This window comes from Magallana gigas, chromosome 3 (genome assembly GCF_963853765.1).
Source record: "Magallana gigas chromosome 3, xbMagGiga1.1, whole genome shotgun sequence".
In the NCBI taxonomy this organism is placed as follows: Eukaryota; Metazoa; Mollusca; class Bivalvia; order Ostreida; family Ostreidae; genus Magallana; species Magallana gigas.
In genome coordinates this window covers 41,138,726-41,159,772 of record NC_088855.1, presented here as the reverse complement: position 1 = coordinate 41,159,772, position 21,047 = coordinate 41,138,726, and the positions used below count along the sequence as shown (strand labels likewise).

At 34.4% G+C, this 21,047-nt stretch overlaps 1 protein-coding gene and 1 long non-coding RNA gene across 5 annotated transcripts; both read right to left on the bottom strand.

The window, feature by feature from the left end:
• Positions 1-184: 184 nt before the first annotated feature.
• Positions 185-20,943, bottom strand: LOC105327807 (uncharacterized). 4 transcript variants are annotated; one of them, XM_034443394.2, is made up of 6 exons: positions 19,645-20,943; positions 19,247-19,439; positions 18,753-19,072; positions 4,073-4,324; positions 1,906-3,810; positions 185-1,054 (listed from the first exon to the last, which is right to left on the bottom strand). In XM_034443394.2, exons 1-6 carry the CDS (start codon positions 20,123-20,125, stop codon positions 1,005-1,007), a joined length of 3,201 nt encoding a protein of 1,066 aa, XP_034299285.2. In that variant the 5' UTR covers positions 20,126-20,943; the 3' UTR covers positions 185-1,004. The 4 variants fall into 4 exon arrangements, with proteins under 4 accessions (XP_034299285.2, XP_065935878.1, XP_065935877.1 ...); XM_066079806.1 differs by lacking the exon at positions 18,753-19,072 and adding an exon at positions 4,419-4,738; XM_066079805.1 differs by lacking the exons at positions 18,753-19,072; positions 19,247-19,439 and adding exons at positions 4,419-4,738; positions 5,387-5,579.
• Positions 13,913-18,745, bottom strand: LOC136273969 (uncharacterized). The gene is made up of 3 exons (XR_010712210.1): positions 17,956-18,745; positions 15,879-17,783; positions 13,913-15,668 (listed from the first exon to the last, which is right to left on the bottom strand). It is a non-coding gene; the product is annotated as an uncharacterized lncRNA (long non-coding RNA).
• Positions 20,944-21,047: the final 104 nt, after the last annotated feature.

The window sequence follows — 21,047 nt, the reverse complement described above, 5'->3', positions numbered from 1 at the left end:
AGGAATAACGTGAATTCTACAGCGAACCGTACGCGCATAATTTTCGCGCATGTAACATTTTTTAATGTTACCCGTTGCCAAGTGCGTTGCTAACGCTGAGGGTAATAGTAAATATTATTAACTGCGTCTTAACTTCGCGTCGGTTGACAATGGTTTTCGAGGGGTGTCAATTTCAACTGTTATCCTCCCAAACAGGCAGTATTTATTTTGTTATACTGAATGTCTTTTTTAAAATTTTTAAGAAAATTTTACTGCTTTTATATAGGAATAACGTGAATTCTACAGCGAACCGTACGCGCATAATTTTCGCGCATGTAACATTTTTTAATGTTACCCGTTGCCAAGTGCGTTGCTAACGCTGAGGGTAATAGTAAATATTATTAACTGCGTCTTAACCAATCAGATTTCAGTATTTAACATGAAAGTATAACAATAATTAATGTGTCTATTTTATACAATTTTATTGATATATGTTATACAATTGTTACAGGGTCAAAATTCATGATCAATTTCATTGATTATTTGACATATAAAGCCAAGTCAGAACCCTCAACAGCCTTGTGTTATTTATCATGCAAGGACTGTTACAACACTACGTATCGATTTTGTACTATATAACCCACACCTTCAAATGACGCCAAAATGAGGCGCCAGGAGGGGTTTGCTTATTTATATTTAGATATTTAATCGTACGATGGTATAAAATTATATAAATATATTTACATTTTCTAGTGTCTTTGCCTGTGGTAACACTACGTATCGATTTTGTACAATATAACCCATAACTTCAAATGAAGTATAATTGGGGCGCCAGCCGGGTTTGATTTTTTACTAGTATATTTAAATATATAATCGTACAATGGCTTTAAATTATATAAATATAAATCAGAGTTTTATTTAAATTTGGAATTATTTTGATTCTTGGTATTTTAGTCTTTAAGAAAATTGCCCTTAGTTTGAAATATACTACTACTACGATAGACTCAACAACGCATTTGAATTTTTCACCAGTGTCTGTAAGATGGAGTTTTTGCCAATCCTGAGGGTCTTGTACCTGTGAAGGAGAATATAAACAATGTACTGTTATTTTGCTGTAAGCTAAATAATTTACTATATTATTTCTAGAGTCACCGTTGACAATTGCCAATAAAATACAACAATTTTTATCGCGCTAAAGACTTTTTCATTTACTCATTATGCTTGTATGTTCACTCTTGGATATCCATTTGCTACGAATCAAACGCGGATCAATCCAATTCTTAAAATGTACATGTAGCCTTTTCTGAAGACTCGCGTAGTATGTAATGGATATATATGTGCCGAAAACATTTCTGTTAAAAAAATAGGGTCGAGAACTATCTGATATTTTTTCATATAAAATTGTTTGAGGCAGATATCGTAATGAAAACAATGTCATTGATTTTTTTTATTGATTTTCAAGAGACAGCCCGATTTTGAAGGACATCAGTACTGCAACCTTTGGTAATATTAAGAAACTCACTAATATCGGACTGTCACAGATACAATTTTAGACTGCTGGAACACAGAAATGACATCACAGCAGAGTTTTTAAATTAATTTTTAAATATATACCTCAAATATATACATGTACCTCGTTAATATACTAAACTGATGTTTTTTTGTTTTATCCATATCAACTGCCTGCATTTGTTTTATTGCGTTCCTGTACAGACATGCAAGTCCTTTTCAAAATTAGAATGTTGTGTTTTGGCGATATAGCGGCAAAAAAGGAATTAATAGAGTATCAAACACAATTAGTTTTCACATAAGACTAGAATTGAGCTCCAAACTACTACAAACGGGTATAAGCCCTTTGATATTGACTTAACTTTTCTCATTAATACATGCAAATTTAAACAAGTTCATGCACTAAATCATTGATACCTGTGCCAATGAACATTTCGTAAAGTTCTGCATACTCCCTCTGTTTGTTTGGAATTCTCAAGAAGGCATACATCTCGCTGACAATATCACTCATGTAAGGCAAATCTTTACAGAGTTCCTCAATCGCGTGCATATAGTTCTGAAGAGGATCATAAGAACGATTGATTTTTGAAATGAAGTACATCTGAATGTAGCAATCCTTTAATTTCTCTTTCAGCTGTCTTAAGATGTCTACTCTTTGAGAACGAATTTCCATTTTTAACATCTCATCGTCTATTTCAGATACATCTAGCTCTGGCTTGTCTTTAATAGCTCGTTCTAAACAGTGTATTGACTCTGCGATTGCCGATTCAGCCAATTTCTTATTAAACCTTTTCAATTCTATTTTACCAAATTCATACAAGAATTCAGCAAGTAGCTCATAGCTTCCAATTTTGTCTTCTGGTACTCGAAGCCAAGAAATGTTTGGGTCGGATTCCAGTGGCAAAATATCTTTTAAAAATATATCCTCTTTGTTAAACAATAAATCTACAATTCGCTCAGCAAAGATTGTTTCGTAATGCATTGCTACCATGACTCGAGAAATTTCATGATTGAGGTTGCCCAGAGCATTGCAGTAGAACTCTGCTGAAGAATAGCATGGGGAACTTGTGTTAGATAGAGTATCTCCATACAAATGTTGACAATCAAACATGTAACAGAGAAGCAACGCAGCTTGTTCGTAAAATCCCCGTCTGGTTAAAAACTTTACAGTCTTAATGGTTTCTGGCATCAACGTATCTTTATAAACGGACTCAAGATCTGAAATTGAAGCAAAGCGTCTGCAGTCCTGTAAAATAGATGTGGTCAAGTTTGCTGCGTATCTGAAACCATTCATCTCGGCAACGTGCACCATCACTTGATGAGGAAATAGCCTCAGGGCCTCCACTTGTATGTAAATTGCATTGATGTCTTCGTCACTAAAACCAAACAGCATGTTCCGCTTTGGAATAAAATAATTGGGCAAGTTTTTTTTTTGAAGACAAGATGTCAAGTAAGAGATAACGTACAAAATACAACCGCCAATATTTATGTCCCACATCCCATAAGGGATAAACTCGCATGAATTGAAAAAAGCAGCCCTGATGTGTTTGCTCTTAAGCCTTCGACTAAGGCTAGCAGTGCAATGATCCAGTAAAATCTTGATGACGTAGAATCCATGTACTTTTTGTGCCGAAAAAGTATTCTGAAATAGAATTGCCTCTGATACCGAGAAGTCATATTTCCATTCAATACCAGGCTGAGAGCTGGATGAATGATGTTTTGGGATTATGGCGCATCCAGAGTTTTGAACCATTTTCACGACGGCATTGGAAGGCCATTGATGAATTCGCCGCCTGTATATCCATTCTTCTGCGATAGTTGGAAATTCCTTGCATTTAAAGCCCATCAAGCATTTCTTTGTATGTCGTGGCATTGTCAGTTGACTGGGTACATCCATCTTCTTTAAAAAAGTGTAACCTTCATAACGATAAAGATCTTTTGAAAGAAAATCAGTGCTGGACGGGGGAACTTTTAGGCGGAGATATCCCGGATAAGTCATTTCCGTGTCTTGTATTAAAGAAGACTGAGAGACGTCCGAAGTCATCGCTACAACAGTTGCACCATATCCCTCATCTCTTTCATTTTGTTTTTGTGCAAAAAGCATTGGCATAATATCTCTTAAATACACGTCTGTCCCAGATGCGTTAGTCCCTAGATATCGAAATACTGTTCCATCTACATCAGTGTCTTTATAGACATGTGAGTAGGTGAGAATAAAATGTCTAGGAATCAAATGATTGGTGAGAAAAGACAGACAGAGGAGTGGCAAACCAGTTCTTTTGTCGATATAAGAGGGGTCTTCTACCGAACGTTGGCGTGAATCTGAAGAGAGAAAAAAACATCAAATATTTTGTTTTTAAAAGCGTGTATCACATATGTTGGACCCAAAGACAAACACAACATCACAATGCAGAACTTAAACATCGCATTGAGGAAATTCGAAAATATGTTTCTTCTTGAATATATTCACAACAGTTCATTTTCTATCGGACACTAAGCGTCCTCAAAATTTCCCATATGTTGCGCTTGAAACTTTTATATATTAATAATGTTGATTAACTGAATTACTGATTTATTGAAATACCTTCACATTCTTCAGGTTCAAGGTGTGGTAAGGCGTGGATCGGACATATTGTAAACCCATTTTTGATAATTCCAAAAGCATGTTCTTGAACTTTGGAAGGCATTTTGTAATTTGAGACGATTCCAAGCATACTACTGTTATGCTCAACAAATTTAGCCAAACCAAAACGATCAATCTTGCTCCTCAACCATTCTGACCTCGAATCTGAGTCCATGTCTTTGGAGCAAACCATGTATCGGAAAAGCAAAGCTTCTACAAGTGTCAAAAGTAGAAATCGTCAAAGTTAAACAATAATATTATTGCAAATGAAGATTTAAAAATAAATACAAAAGAAATAGACCATAACTCTTTTGCCACTCTCTATCCCATTTATTTGGTCTTAGACTCAGGTAATGGAATTCTCCCAGGTGTCCCAGGTATATTGTCATCATATCACTGGAGTTTTGACAATTGGCAGGTAAGACTTCGGTTCGCCGTACGTCATTTCCGTAGACATTAAAAACGATAGTTCTGAGAGCGAGAGCGTCCACTGCGGCCTTCAGAACGATGTGATCGCACCATTCAGCCGGGTTCTCCATTCTCATCAAATACTGTTCCCAGTTCTCGTTGAGCAGGAAGGATTCGATGTGTGACCCGTCTTCCTGGTATGGGTTTTGGCGAAGATATCTGTATAATAAAGTAGGTATTGCTAAAGCGCAGAACAGAAACGGAAAACATAATTCCAAGTTAATAACTTTTAAAAACTCGGATAAGAACCACTTTTTTAATACATTGTTCATTTCTAACTAATCAGTAGAAAGTGTGATATTTATTTTAATTTTAATTTATCAAACGACCAGCAATAAATAGACATGCCCACCACAAACAAAACAAATATTACAAATCGTCGGTTTCAGCAATAGGCATGTTCGAGTATGTGTTATACTAGTACATAGATTGTAAGGTCTTTTAATATTCTATGTTAGTTCATACAATTTCTCAATGAATTCACTCATACTGAAGGCTATGAACAATTAATATACAATATATTAATTGTGCCTTGTTATGATATATTAATCAAGTACTATACATGTACTAATTACTTGGTAACACTTTTGTAGTTTTTCGTTCCATTCCGTTTTCAGTTTAGTTGTCTAAACACCATATGCTGTGATGTTGAATGATGATTTGGTGAACATACACATGTACAGGCTAATTTTAAAATTGCATGTCTGTTGTGCTTTTTATGTTGTGGTAGTGATGTAAATCAATTTCGATATGCTCTTATATAATTTGTTAGTTCCTGTTAATTTAAGAACAAACACTGTTACTTACTTTATAGTGCTTTCCCGTAGCGAAGTGGGGGAATTGCCAAAAATACCATTAATGACGAGGTGGTCGGCAATGGCTCTAAAAAGACAGTTACCGTCTGCCATGACGTCATGGATCTCGAAATTGTTGTCGTCTGCAAACTTCTTAAGAGATTTCATGAACACGGGCATGTTAAAGTACTGGGATACCCCTTGACCTACAAAATATTTTTACCAGAAAATGTATTAATATTTCCAACTTTGTGAAAATTACTGAAACGTCTGCGTTTATAACCTCATTATCACATCCATAAATTCTGTTTTGTATAACGCGATCAAATGAACGATAAATATCAACGTATTGTGCTAGCTTTAAAAATTTTCTTTGCATAATTGGAGTACTTCACATATCGTAAATTACAATATCTGTCCTGATTATCTGCTTCACGAAAATCCACTCCAAAATTAACCATGGACTGGAACTCTTCAAATTTGTTCCTGTACGTTTCAAAAAACTCGTCTTCGCTATCAAAATAGTCGACATTCTCACTAGAAAAGTGAGGTCCTGATTCTAAAATACCAGGTCTGCTGTCCTCGACGGTTTGTGGTACGTCCTTGTCGCGTTCATGGTTCGAATCTGTGGGAAGCGTTACATTTTCAGGGAGATTTCCAACTTGGTTATGGAAGACAAGGTCGTCCGCAGTAGAGGTTTTTTCATCATTTTCACTTGAAAATGAATTGTTGAATTCCGTTGTATCGGTCAGTTTTGAGGATTTTTCATTCGACCACACGCCATGAAAGAATTCCTCTCTTGAAACTGTTCTGTTTAACGATTTCTCTATTTCTGAGAAGACATTAGAATGTGCCATTTTTGGACAAAGCTAATGTCTGCAATGTGAAACATATAAGAGCACTATATATTTATGAAAATATATTTACATTGGGGTTCACTGCACACGGAAATGTATTTCCTCGAACTAATATTTAATTGCACCGGATCTTAAATCATAACTCCTAAAACCCACATTAGAACAAATATAGATTGAAAATTTTCAGTCGTGCCATGATTCCCTATATGGTGAAAGTTTGGGCAAGGGGTTTTAAAATAATCCTATACCTTGATTTTATCAAAATTGTATGTCTACTTTTAAAGTTTAAAAAGATTGCTACATTCCTCTAAAATTGTCAGGATTCGCCACTGAACATATCATGCATCAGATAAAAAAAAAATTATGTAGGCAAGACAGCTTCAAAATTATACACAAGGTCTACAACTTCGGTCAGATACCGGGTATTCATATTGTCATTATTTAAGAAAAGGGTTCTTCAAAAACTTTATTTGTAGTAGTTTTGTCACTATAATATTTTTTAAATATGTCATAAGCATAAATGTAGACAAAGGAAACCCTCATATGCTTAAATTAACGTGAAAAGCAGGAGTACTCACCCGAGTTTATTACAGCAACAGCTGACTCTCTTGTTTTCTTCTTAAATCATCTAAAAAGTAAGCAAATATTTCTTTAGGTATAGGTGTTCCCATGGGGCCACTTGGACCTTTAGAACGAATATGGTAGAGTGCAAAGGCGTAAATGCGAGGATGCATAGGCGAAGGACTGAAAGTGCGATTATGCGAAGCGCGAAAATGCGAAGGCAAAAGGAGGAAGGAGGGAAAGAGCGAAGATGAGACAGCGAAGCGCAAAGATGCGAAGGCGAAAGTGCTATGGTGTAAGTTCAAAGGTGCGAAAAATGTAATAAAAAAAAAAATAATAATAACTAGACACGATCTCGTTGCGAGCAACGAGGAGGTCTTCCGTGCGATTTTTTGAAGGTTATATGACCTTGAATTTGATATTTGACCCTTTATCTCCTTATCGGGGCAACAACAAAAATTGATGGTTGAATTTTGTTAGGAACATCATTCTCAGCATTTTATTCTGTATTGATTTTCAAAATGATGCTTTTTAAAATATTTGTTCTGTTTGAGGTATGTTATCAAAGTTTTCTACTTCTGGCCCCTTAAAACCCATTAAAAACCCCTTAATACGGAACACATGATAAAAATAATTATAATATATTGTTAAATAAATGTGAGATGAACATTATTGCTTCTTAAACATATAGCAAAATATTTTTCAGTAAAGTGCTATGGAAGAAAGACTTTTGAGCCCTTTTGGTCCCTAAAAATAAAAAGATAGGTCTTTTGATATTAAACATATTTAGTTCAACAAGTGTTAAGAAATTCTTTGGAAACGGAAGACCTTAATAATAACGGGAGATAAAAGGTGTGATTCAGTAAAAATTACTTATTTAATGCAAGTTATTCTTGAAAGTTCGATAAGACAGTACTAAGCTATTCCGATCTTTTCTGACCCATGAGTTCGAAACCAGCTGGTTTTTAATATTTTTAATTTTTTTTTTATTAGAATCAATATTTTACGGACAAAAAAGTGCATAAAATATGAAACTTTTAAAACAGTAAAATTTTCTTAAAGAAGGGTATGTTTTCATCCAAATTCATATCTTAATTTGCCCATGCCATCTAAAATATTCTTTGGAATGAATAATCAAGTATGGCGACAACATCTACAGTGAAATGGTTTAAGAATGTTTTGTTATTAATAAAATACCTCAACATAATTTCATAAATTCTGTTGAGTTCAGTTTTATTTGTTCATAAAACAAATAAAATATATGAATTCAAGATTACTTCTTTTTGTTCGAATAAAGTTGCCAGATTTTTGCCTGTACAGATCGTAGCAACCTAATTAACCTACAGATAGTAAGTATGCAGGTAGTTAAATTAACGGTTATTCCAGAAAACAGTATTGCTTTTTTCCAAAACAATTTATATTAACGTACATGGTTCTGCATAAATGTTACCAGGTCCTATGATTTGAATGTTAAAATAAAAATCCTATTGGGTTTTTGTTTCTTCATTAATTTTTATTGAAAATACTTGCGTGATTATTTATACGAATTAAGCAAAGATTTTCGACATAGCTATCTATATTCAATGTATATTTCATTTTTTTTCTTTTGGTATTGTCAACTATAATTATAAGTTATGTTGATTTTTACAATTGCAGATATTACCGTGCAATCAATTTTATTCCGGGGGGGGGGGGGGGCAATGTTTGTGGGTACCCAACACTTTCCTGGTTCGTTGGGACGTAATTTCGTTGTAATAAGCTCGGGATTATTTTAATAAGTATTACATAAATGCTTGTATATACTCCACAAAAGCCTGGATATAATAAAAAAATTTCGCGTTACGAAGTATAGCGAAAAATAATTGTCCTGACGACATGTAAACAATTACGAAAGTGTGGAGTTACTAAGATTACCTTGTTATGGAGTATTTAGCCAATGAAATTTCAGTATTGAGTGTACGTGTTCGAATTGATTCATGGGTGGTCAGTAAGGTTCACTTTCTAGCGCACGCCGTCCCGAGCAAGTCGTGTTTTTTGGCTTTGTTTTTTAATTATATATATATATATATATATATATATATATATATATATATATATATATATATATATATATATATATATATATATACACATAAGTGTATTTCATATTTCCTATTTCTATAAATTATTCAAAGAGTGAGGTTCCGCCACTCGCATGTTTGCTGACTCCGCATTTAGCCGCGGATACACAGGTTTCCATAGTATTTTCAGAACATCTGTTGTTGTTTTTTTTTATCTATGGTTTTTCCTGGGCGGCGGAGGAGGCTTAAATCATGTTATACCATAGTATTATGGATGCACATATTGTTTTTTGTACTCAATATTAATGCCTTGTCCAATGGCCTGTTTATGTGTTTGAAAAATAAACCTGGCGTCAGCCTGCTCGGTGCGCTGCAATGCAATTAAAGGGTGTTTCTATTATGTGTAGATATGAAATGAAGTGTGAACTGCGCTATACTTGTACATACAAATGTTTTATCAAATATTTGGATAAATAAACACCACTTTAAACACATAAAATTTTATATATAATGTGTAATTTAATAAAAATTTTAATCTATTAAGGATATTTTGGTCCCTGAAGGAAACATTTTTGAGCGGATAATTAACATATCTAAATAGGAAATTGAAGACATAGCAATGGTAAAGGAAACCTGTTGTTGTCAATTTATCATCGTTGTATTTTAACTAAAAGTCTAATCCATTTTTTTTATGTTAGATCAAATTAAACAAAATGTTGATTCAAATTTGCAAATTACTTTGCTCTTTATTTGTTTCTGTATGAAACTTCTCATCGATCTCAATTAGAAATATTTTTTTCTGATTTACCTTTATACGCCAGTAGTTAACCAGGGGACAAAACTCTTTTTACACAATGTTATTTCCTTTCCAAGTATTTACTTTTCGTTAATTTCCAAAACTGTTTCTGGCCGTGCATTTTTATTACTCGCTTGCCAAATGCATTGAACTATTCATCTGTTGCAGTATATTTTTCCAGTATACGAGTACGACCGTATGTTTCTTATGCCCAAATTTCAATAAAATCACCAGGTATATAATAGAGCTTGCTCTCGGGACATATAGGATTTTGAAAAAAAAAAGGCTCTTACAAGAACTGTTTCCTTGCACCCACTGTTGTTATACGAAATTCTTGAACGCTCAATTTTTGTGGATTTAGTGGCTACTCATCACCCGTGATTTACAATGTATCTATCTTCCCAACGAACTGCGTAACAACTTAGTTACACAATACAATCTTATTTATTATAAATCGCACCTCAACGAACCTGGAAGATTGATACTTAGTAGTTTACGAAAATTAGTTCAACAAAACATTAATCCACGGTATTGTCACCGTGTGAGAAACACTTATTTAGAGTGACATATTGTTTTTAATTTAGTGCTAATTAGTTCTTATTAGACCTTCACCGCCGGACATTAAGATGTCACCTGTTATTGAACTAATTATATATCTTGAGTAATCCTTTAAATTAATTATTGTAAGTGTCAAGAGTAACTCTATTCATTTACACCTGTATGTATGTTTTACCTATAAATTAGTCGTTATCCACAATGATCGTCAGTTGGAGACTGGACCTTGTATTGTCCATGCCGACTGCATAGATCGTGTAGAAACGACAAGTTTGGATCGTTAATAAATGTTATTCGACGTACCGACTTGTGAATTTCTACCGGTCATATTTGATGGAGAATTCCTAAGGGTAATGATACCCGGGGCTGCTAAAAATACTTTGTAGTAGTCGGATCCCAGTACCTACTCACAGCAGCGAGCAATCCCCAGTCCATGGATTTCTTCTTCCCCCTAAGCCCTGCGTGGATGCATCCAGTCCGGCCGCGCTTCCCTCTACAACCGTGTGGACGCTGCGGATTAAGGCATGGATGGAACATCTGCAGCGCCATTTCATCTCAATGTTTCAAGTGCTGTAGAAAAGGACATTATGCGCGGATGTGCAGAACTAGGAACTTCGGAGCTGCCATCAACGCCGTATCTTCTATTCCAGCTCGCACAATTGGAACGCAAACAGAACAAGTTGGGAAAAGAAAATCGGACAGAAAACGAGCTAGGGATAAAGAACGCATAAAAGAATTCAACAAAAATCGAAATGAAAGAAACAATTTACGTGAAATGCCTTTTGCAACCGTAAATGTTAATGAAATTCATAGTGAAATGATAGAAACAGAAATCGAAAAATATAGGCAGCAGTCGGCATCCAAGAAAGCAGAGGCGGACTTTTGGAAACGTAATCGAAAAACCCTCGAACGTCAAATGTTGGAAAAAGACAATACCATCAAGAAACAGAATGAAGAACTCGGTGCCCAAAAAGAAGATCTGGCGGGAGCAAGGATAAAACAAGCAGAGCTCCAAGTCGCATTGCAGGCTTTACAAGACAAACTTGAATCAATGCAATCGAAAGAAGATCAAAAAGCATCATCAGAGAGACCAAGAGCTTCATACCGCGCTCAATCCGGACCAAAACATCATCCAGGACAACATTTCTAAACACGAAATCCTCGCCATGCTTTTCCGATTGCCCATTCATGTACCGGAAGTGCTACCGGGAGTGCAAAGAACCATCGGAAACACGAGGACGTGTTTCAGGGGGCGAGAGGGTATTGTCACCGTGTGAGAAACACTTATTTAGAGTGACATATTGTTTTTAATTTAATGCTAATTAGTTCTTATTAAACCTTCACCGCCGGACATTAAGATGTCACCTGTTATTGAACTAATTATATATCTTGAGTAATCCTTTAAATTAATTATTGTATGTGTCAAGAGTAACTCTATTCATTTACACCTGTATGTATGTTTTACCTATAAATTAGTCGTTATCCACAATGATCGTCAGTTGGAGACTGGACCTTGTATTGTCCATGCCGACTGCATAGATCGTGTAGAAACGACAAGTTTGGATCGTTAATAAATGTTATTCGACATACCGACTTGTGAATTTCTACCGGTCATAGTATCTCTATTCTACCCCGTCTTATCAAATTAAATTATCTTATTAAAGAAGAAATAACCTTACACGAATGATACATTATAACTATATTAGCTTCCTCAAAATTCCCAAGTTTAAAGTCATTTGAAAGATATAATGTTAAAGCAGAATTTTCCTAAACATCACTATAAATAGACGGAATTATACAAACCAATAAAATTATTTAAGTTGACAACTTTAAATGACGTAACTAATCTCTTACACAATTTAAAAAGTAAACATTAATCACACCATTAATAAACTACCAATCGATGACTTTCTTCCTCAGAAAAAAATCAGAAAAATATATTTGTTTTTAAGCATTTTACAATTACCGCCAAAATAGAGGGACATAAAGTTATTCTGAACGTTTACTTTCAACTCTGTATGATTACCATGTGCATTTCCAGTGCTTCACAAAAATTATAATGTCATTAATTGAGTTATTTGCGAGATACAGAGTTCAGAATTTTTTGTTTTGCAAACAAAGCTGGAGCCTCATATTTGTTTACAAGTTCATAATAATTTATTATTTTAGTAAATTTATTATTTTAAAATTTTCTTTTTCTGTTTGCAAGTTATAGTTATATTTAAAAACACGAAATATCTTAGTCGGGAATCGTATTTATTACTAATGCAAGATATGGTAATTTCTTTACCGAATTCAAAACCGTGACTCGAGCTTTTTCTTACATTATACAAATAGTATCTTTTTGGGAGGATAACAGTTGAAATTGACACCCCGAGAAAACCATTGTCAACCGACGCGCATACTTAACGCGCATGTAACAATTCGTTTTATTATACTTTCATATTAAATACTGAAATCTGATTGGTTTAGACGCAGTTGGTAATCCGTTCTATTACCCTCAGCGTTAGCAACGCACTTAGCAACGAGTAACACAACGAATTGTTACATGCGCGTATATTATGCGCGTACGGTTCGCTGTAGAATTCACTTCATTTTTATATAAAGCAGTAAAATTTTCTTTTAACACATTCAGTATAATAAAGTAAATAGTGCCTGTTTAGAAGGGCAACTGTTCAAATTGACACCCCGAGACAACCATTGTCAACCTCCGCTTCGCGTCGGTTGACAATGGTTGTCTCGAGGTGTCAATTTCAACAGTTACCCTCCCAAACAGGCATTATTTATATAATGTTACCCGCTGCCAAGTGTGTTGTTTACGCTTTAGGTAATAGAACGGATTATCAACTGCGTCTTATCCAGTCAGATTTCAGTATTTAACATGAAAGTATACTAAAACAAAGTGAGATTCTAGCTTGTAACTTGTGACTGACATTCAAATCTTTATCAAACATTCGAAATGCCAAATAGCATGTTAACTTTTTTTACAATAAAAATGGATAAAATTTAAAAATGTTGGAGCAAAATTAATTAAGATTGCACCTCATCGATAATTGGTGGCATTAAGAATTAGTTGAAGATCATGATGCAAAATATTTTCAGATTGAACAAACGTAAAAATCTCTGCACCATATGGGATAAAAATATTGTCGCTGAATTGAGACAAATTAGATTGGTAGACTTCGTATCATTTTGAGTTTCATTAGTGGCTTTGTTGAGCGATGAGTGACCCTTAAAAAACTAAAAGTAGGCGATCCTTTTTCTGCTTTGAAGTCATTGTTTAAAGACACATAAGACACCAAATTCACTTTTAAAGTTACAAGTGATTTGGGCTCCGACCAGGCCGCCACGGGATCAGAAAATAAACTTAAATTAAGTCAAAATTGTAATCTTCTGTAAAATACTAATATGTTATTACTTTGAATTAAAATTACCATGCAAGCTTTAGAAAACGACACAATTTGATATCGTAAGTTTAAATAGCAGATTAATGCATTTTGGAGGGTTGTTCTTCAAAACAGCAACTATGTGCAATAAGGATTGGGTCATTAGCTTCAGATGTTTTTCGCGTTCGGTTAGCCAGATATCACGTGTCATTTAACAACATACCTATGGTAACAGAGACTTTTACTACACAGTACAATAAATTTTATTAAAACTAAAATTTATTGAGACTTCTACACGGTTGGTTAAAACAAGAGGCCCATGGGTCACATTGCTCACCTGATCAACAGTTCCTTGTATGATTTTATATTAGTTTCTTAAACATTTTATCAATATATATCTCTATGTTAAACTTTAAACACCTCTCTTGGAACCCCAGTATTAGTTCAGGGGTTACATTTTTAACAATTTAGAATCTACGTGATCTTAGGATGCTAGCATTGTAATTTCACAAATGGTAGCATTGTAGTTCTTGAAAAGAAGATTCATAAACAGTTTCCCTATATATTTCTATGTTAAAATTTAAACCCTCAGGGGGCCTCAGTATTGGTCCTGGAGTCACGAATTTAACAATTTATAATCTACATGTACATTATTTGAGGATGCTTGCATAGTAATATCAAAACTTGGAGCATTGTAGTTCTTGAGAAGAAGATTTTTAAACATTTCCTCTATATATTTCTTTGCTAAACTTTGAACCCCTCTTGGGGCCCCATTATTGGTCCGGGGGGGGGGGGGTCACAAATTTAACAATTTATAATCTACATTATTTGAGGATGATTGCATAATAATATTACATCTTGGAGCATTGTAATTCTTGACAAGAAGATTTTTTAAACATTTAAACATTTCCCCTATATATTTCAATGTTAAACTTTGAACCCTTCTTTGGGCGCCAGTATTGGTCGGGGGACGGGGGGTCACGAATTAAACAATTTATAATCTACATTATTTGAGGATGATTGCATAGTAATATCACAACTTGGAGCATTGTAGTTCTTGAGAAGAAGATTTTTAAACATTTAAACATTTTCCCTATATATTTCTATGTTAAACTTTGAACCCTTCTTTGGGCCCCAGTATTGGTCTGGTGGTCACGATTGGCACTTTTAGTGCAGTGGTTCTAAAGAAGAAGATTTTAAAGAAATGCACCCTATTTTCACTGTTTCGCAATTATCTCCCTTTTAGAAAGGGGATTTGCTCTTTACTTTATTAATTTAAAATCCCTTTTCATAAGGATGCTTTGTACCAAGTTTAGTTAAATTTGGCCCCAAAAAAAGTTTATAGACAGCAGGGCGGACAGACGGACAGACGACGGACAACAGGTGATCAGAAAAGCTCACTTGAACCTTCGGTTCAGGCGAGCTAAAAACTATACTGCAATTTTACAAATTTGTATAAACGATAAAACTTTCCTTAGATACATGAAGGACCTAAGATTGTTCCTAAGACATTACTTGAGGAAAATGTTAAGATATTTGAGAACAATATTTATTTTGTTCTGAACTTTGTTGGAATTTATATAATAGCCGGATAAGATCCGATTAACTTAATATTTAGAATATGCGTTGCAAAGGACGTTTCAAAAACACCTCGTATAGTTCTAAGAGAGCTTCGTGAATATGCCTGCTTTTAAACTATTTTGTTAAAGTCTCTACAACTGTACCGTTGACACAATATAACACCGTATTAAAGTCGCTACAAAATTTGATTCCATCTACATTTTGTTGATGATTTATCCAAGAAAAGTAAACCAATAGAGTAATGCTTCCACGAACCACTAAACCTGGCGATGGTTGGACGATTTCACACTAGTGTTTGGAATACACTACAACTATATAGTAGTCAGTATTGGACGTACAAAATGGAAGTTGTTTAGTAGAGAGTAGTATTTTAGTAAAAGGAATCTTCGTTGTCGTCATACGCAATCGATTTAACGATAACGTTAAGCTCCTTTGAGAAATGTAAATTTTAGTCAGTATCTGTAAGCTGGAGGTTTTGGCAATTCGCTTTGTCTGGTACCTACAGGTTTTAAAAAGAAATAATACATATTATTACTAGCAGTTCTTACAAATCATGATTACTACGGGTTTTTAATATAAGAAAGCACAATTTGTCATTTATTTTTTTTGTGTATTACGCATCTAGAATTACTACTTTAAAATTTGTTTTACTTGAGACAAGTATTTCCTTCTTAATTGCAAAGTTAAAAACGTAAGAGAAATGGGTCACCTATTCTTAGAAACCTTTCAAAAAGTTCTGCATACTCCTTCTGTTTGTTTGGAATTCTCAAGAAGGCATACATCTCGCTGACAATACAACTCATGTAAGGCAAATCTTTACACAGCTCCTCTATTCCAAGCATGTATTTCTGGAGAGGATCATAACAACGATGAATTTTTGAAATATGATAAATTTGCAAATAGCAATTCTTTACTTTTTCTCTCTGTTTTCTCAAGATGTCTTCCCCTTGAGACTGGATATCCATTTTTAACATCTCATCTTCAATTTGAGAAACATCTAGGTTCGGTTGGTGTTTGATAGTTTGTTCTAAACACTGGATTGCTTCTGAAAATGCTGCTTCTGCGAGTTTACAGTTTAACCTTTTCAGTTCCTTTTTGCCAAATTCATACAAGAATTCAGCAACTAGCTCATAGTTGTCGATTTTGTCCTCTGGTATTCGAAGCCAAGCAATGTTTGGGTCAGCTTCTAATGGTAATATATCTTTTAGAAAAATTCCATCTAATTTCAACAAATCTAAAATATTTTCACAAAATGTTGTTTCGTAATGCATTGCTACCATGACTCTAGATATTTCTTGTTTGAGGTTGCTCAGGGCATTACAGTAGAACTCAGCTGATGAGTTGTATGAGCGTCTTGTCCTTAACCAAGAGTGTTCGTATAAAGATTGATTACTAAACATGTAACAGAGAAGCAATGAAGCTTCATTGTATAACCCCCGTCTGGTTAAAAACTTTACAGTCTTAATGGTTACAGGCAATAAAATATCTCGGTAAACTGACCATATTTCTAAATTCAATGAAAATCGTTTACAATCTTGTAAAATCAACGTTGTCAGGTTTGCTGCATACCTTAAACCATGCAACTCTGCTATGTGCACCATTGCCTGGTGAGGAAACAACCTCACAGCCTCAACCTGAATGAAAATAGCATTAATGTCCTCATCACTAAAACCAAACAGCATGTTTCTCTTTGGAATGAAATAATTGGGCAAGTTCTTTTTTTGAAGACATGTTGTCAAGTAAGAGATTGCATACAAAATAGATCCACCTAAGTTTATCATCCACATATCAATAGGAATGAGTTCGCAGGAATTTAAAAAGGCAGACCTTATATGCTTGTTTTTAAGTCTGCAATTCAGGCGAGAAGTGCAATGATCCAACAAAATCTTGATTAAAAAGAATCCGTGTAACTGAAATGGTGAAAGGCCGTTGTGGAATAGAATTGCCTCTGATACCGAGAAGTCATATTTCCATTCAATACCAGGCTGAACGCTGGATGGGTGATGTTTAGGAATTATCATGGTACATCCAGAATTCACAATCATTTTCACTACTTCGTTTGATGGCCATTGCATTTTTCGTTGTCGATATTTCCATTCTTCTGCAACAGGTGGAAAGTCCTTGCAAATGATGCCCATGAAACATTTTTTTGCATATCGTGGCATTGTTAATTCTTGGGGTGCAAAAAGCTTCTTCAGATAAGTGTTACTCTCACTGCGGTAAAGACTTTTTGGAAGGAAATCAGTACTGGAGGGAGGAACTTTTAAGCGGAGATATCCAGGATAAGTTGCTTCGATATCTTGGATTAAAGAAGACCGAGAAACATCAAGAGTCAGTGATACAACTGTTGCACCATATTCCTCAGTTGTTTCCGGTTCAGTTCGTGCGAAAAGCTTAGGTATAATGTCTGATAAATACACATCTGTTCCCGAAGAGCGAGACCCTAAATATCGGAACAGTGTACCGTTTACCTCTGTATCCCCTCTATACCAGTACTCGGCTAGAACTAAATTCCTAGGAATCAAATGCATGGCCAAATAAGACAGGCATAGTAGTGGTATACCAGTTCTTTTGTCTATATAAAATGGATCCTCTATTAAACGTTGCCGTGAATCTAGAAAAAGCAATGGTAAATACTATATGAATTATCAAAGCTACATCTTAGAAAAAGTTTGCTTTGATTTTTAATACAAATGGAACAACACATGCAATAGATGTCTGAAACTATTTTATATATATTGAACTTTCCTTCAACATGAATCTTTTGATTATTTGCAGTAAAATACCTTCACATTCTTCTGGTTCAAGAAAAGATAGAGCGTATGTAGGACATATTAAACATCCTTCCTTAAACATAACAGAAGTATTTTCTTTATCTTTCGATGGCGTTTTGTAGTTTGATTCGATTCCAAAAAAATTGGTGTTATGCTCAACAAATTCTTCTAATCCTAAAATATTGATTTTTTCTTTTAGAAAATCTTCTCTTGAATCAGGATCCATCTCTTTAGAGCATATCATGTATCGGAAAAGCAGAGCTTCTACAAGGATTAAAGTGTAAAGTTGATATTATCAGATATACCTGCAAATTCAATATATATCATATGCATTTTCAATTCATCAGTTTAATACAAATAAAAAAGGAAATACTGTATACGAGAAAATTTCACTCCCGTTTAATTTTACCAGTTCGTCATTATTTTAAAGTGGCTGATTAAAACAGTGATGTATTAAATGGAGGGATTCATATCTTTCTTTTATCCTTAATATCTTATTTGTAACGGGTCAAAATATTTAATATATCAAAATGCTTCTATTGTGCAGTTCAGTGCATCTGATATGTTTGCTTTATATAACATACAATTTTGATATTTTTTCAATCACGACTTTTTAGAATACCACCAAATTTTAATGGATAAATTTCTTTGTGTTTTGCATTTGATGTATGAAATGTAATATCTTTTATGTTCAGTCATTGAATATTGACATATCGACTAGAGAAATATATTTTTTTTAGAAGTAAAAATATTAGGATACAAGGAAATGGCACTGGCTGAAAATTTTCTTGTATACAGTGAATGATTACTCTTCTGCCACTCTCTTTCCCAGGTGTTTGGTCTTAGACTCAAGTAATGGAATTCTCCCAGATGTCCCAGGTATATTGTCAACATATCACTGGAGTTCCGACAATTGGCAGGTAAGATTTCGGTTCGCCGTATGTCATTTCCGTAGACATTAAAAACGATAGTTCTGAGAGCGAGAGCGTCCACTGCGGCCTTCAGAACGATGTGATCGCACCATTCACTTGGGCTCTCCATTCTCATCAAATACTGTTCCCAGTTCTCGTTCAACAGGAAGGAATCAGTGTGTGACCCGTCTTCCTGGTATGGGTTTTGGCGAAGATGTCTGTAGGAATTGTTACATTGTAGATATAGTTGCTTAGACTTTTTCAACAACATGTCTTATAATAGATAATGCGGGGGGGGGGGGGGCGCAATGGAATGATATACATGTTTTGCTTTTGGATTTTTTATTTATTTGGTAAACTCAGTAGGTATTGCCTAAGTCAATGTTACTCACTTTATAGTATTTTCCCGTAGCGAAGTGGGGGAATTGCCAAAAATACCATTAATGACGAGTTGGTCAGCAATGGCTCTAAAAAGACAGTTACCGTCTGCCATGACGTCATGGATCTCGAAATTGTTGTCGTCTGCAAACTTCCTAAGAGATTTCATGAACACGGGCATGTTATAGTACTGTGATATCCCTTGGCCTACAAAATATTTACCTCATCTTTTATGCAAATATCAATGTTTCCATCTAAATTATTTTTTGTACAATTGCTTCCTAGACGTATAAACATGCATATGCAACCTGAAAAAATTGTATCTAAAATGCTTTTAAGTAATTGGTGGCTTGAAAAGTTGACATTGACAAAAAAATTTAAATATAAGATATTGGAATACTTAAAGAATTACAATATCTGTCTTTCTCATCTGTGTTACGAAAATCCATTCCAAAATCGGTCTTTGACAGGTACTCTTCAACTTCGTTTCTGTAAGTTTCAAAAAACTCGTCTTCGCTATCAAAATAGTCGACACTGTCAAAATCAAAATTCGACTCGGAATCTTCATTTATCTTTTTGGAACAAGAACTTTCATCGACTGGTTGTGGCGTCTCTACACTGACATGTTGTGGCTCCTCTATATTAAGTTCATGTTTTGGATTTTCGGGAAGAGTTTCAATGGTGGGTGCGTTTTCAGTCTCATTGTGAAACGTCAAATCGTTCGCTGCCGAGCTATGGAGATCACTGTAACTGGGGAACCGATTGTTAAATTCCTTTAAAATACACTGTTCCGTGGTTTTTTCATTCGACCATACTTCGTGGAAGAATCTCTCTCTCGAAATTGTTTTAGCCGATGATTTCTCTATTTCTAAGAGAACGTTGGAGTGTGCCATTTTCGGAAGTATATATAACTGCCGTGTCAAATTCGAGGTTTTTATAGCGACATACGATTGATAATTTTCTTATTTCGAGATCAACACAAGGAAGTATTTGTGCTTTTTCGTAATTGGGGCTGAATTAACACCGGATTCAAATAAAATCACCAAAGCAGAATACAGTGCGTTATACATTGTATTTATTTCAGATACCATGCAATTGAAAAGTTTCAGTAACGCTTTGATTTTAGAACAATAACATATCAAATTTTTCTTTTTTCTCCTAGATTTTCCATAGTTTTCTTTTAGGATTTCATACATGTGTTGTAAATGTATTAATTGCACTGAGCAATAGTGGAATTTATATGTCCTTAATTAAGCACCGACTCTTGTTTCTTTTTGCACATATATCTCGCATCTGAATTCATGAGTCACTTAAATTTTAACATTTCTTATTTCTTCCACATGGTATGATTTTGATTATCATGTTATTGAACATTAACATTTATATAAGTAACACTGAACTATTGCTCTAAGTAAACCAGTTCTGTTGTCCTTAAGCACCGTCTGTTCTTATTCCTTGCATTTATATGATTTTTAACTCCATGACAATGTCAATAAAATTGTTTCCTTGTCATTATATTAAATAAAAATATAGATGTGCCTGTAAAATTTTTTGAGCCAAAATGAGTATTTGTGTATAATGTCATTACATTATATTGTTATACAAAACTGTTCCACTGTATGTATATCCATATGTAATCATAATTGTTATATGTGCATGCCATGCCACATGAGGCCCTAATTTGGAAATACATTATTCTATTCTGTATACATACATACGCCGTATTTTGTGATTTATATTTAATATATTTAATATAATCGGCTTAATGAAAATTTACAGTACCATCCTGTGACAAAATATGTCATTTTGAAATAT

Coding starts and splice junctions, on each gene's coding strand:
- LOC105327807 (XM_034443394.2), bottom strand. CDS start 20,125: ATGGCACACTCCAACGTTCTCTTAGAAATAGAGAAATCATCGGCTAAA. Junction 19,440..19,644: donor AGATGAGAAAGACAGATATT/GTAATTCTTTAA, acceptor AATATTTTGTAG/GCCAAGGGATATCACAGTAC. Junction 3,811..4,072: donor TGAACCTGAAGAATGTGAAG/GTATTTCAATAA, acceptor TTCTCTCTTCAG/ATTCACGCCAACGTTCGGTA.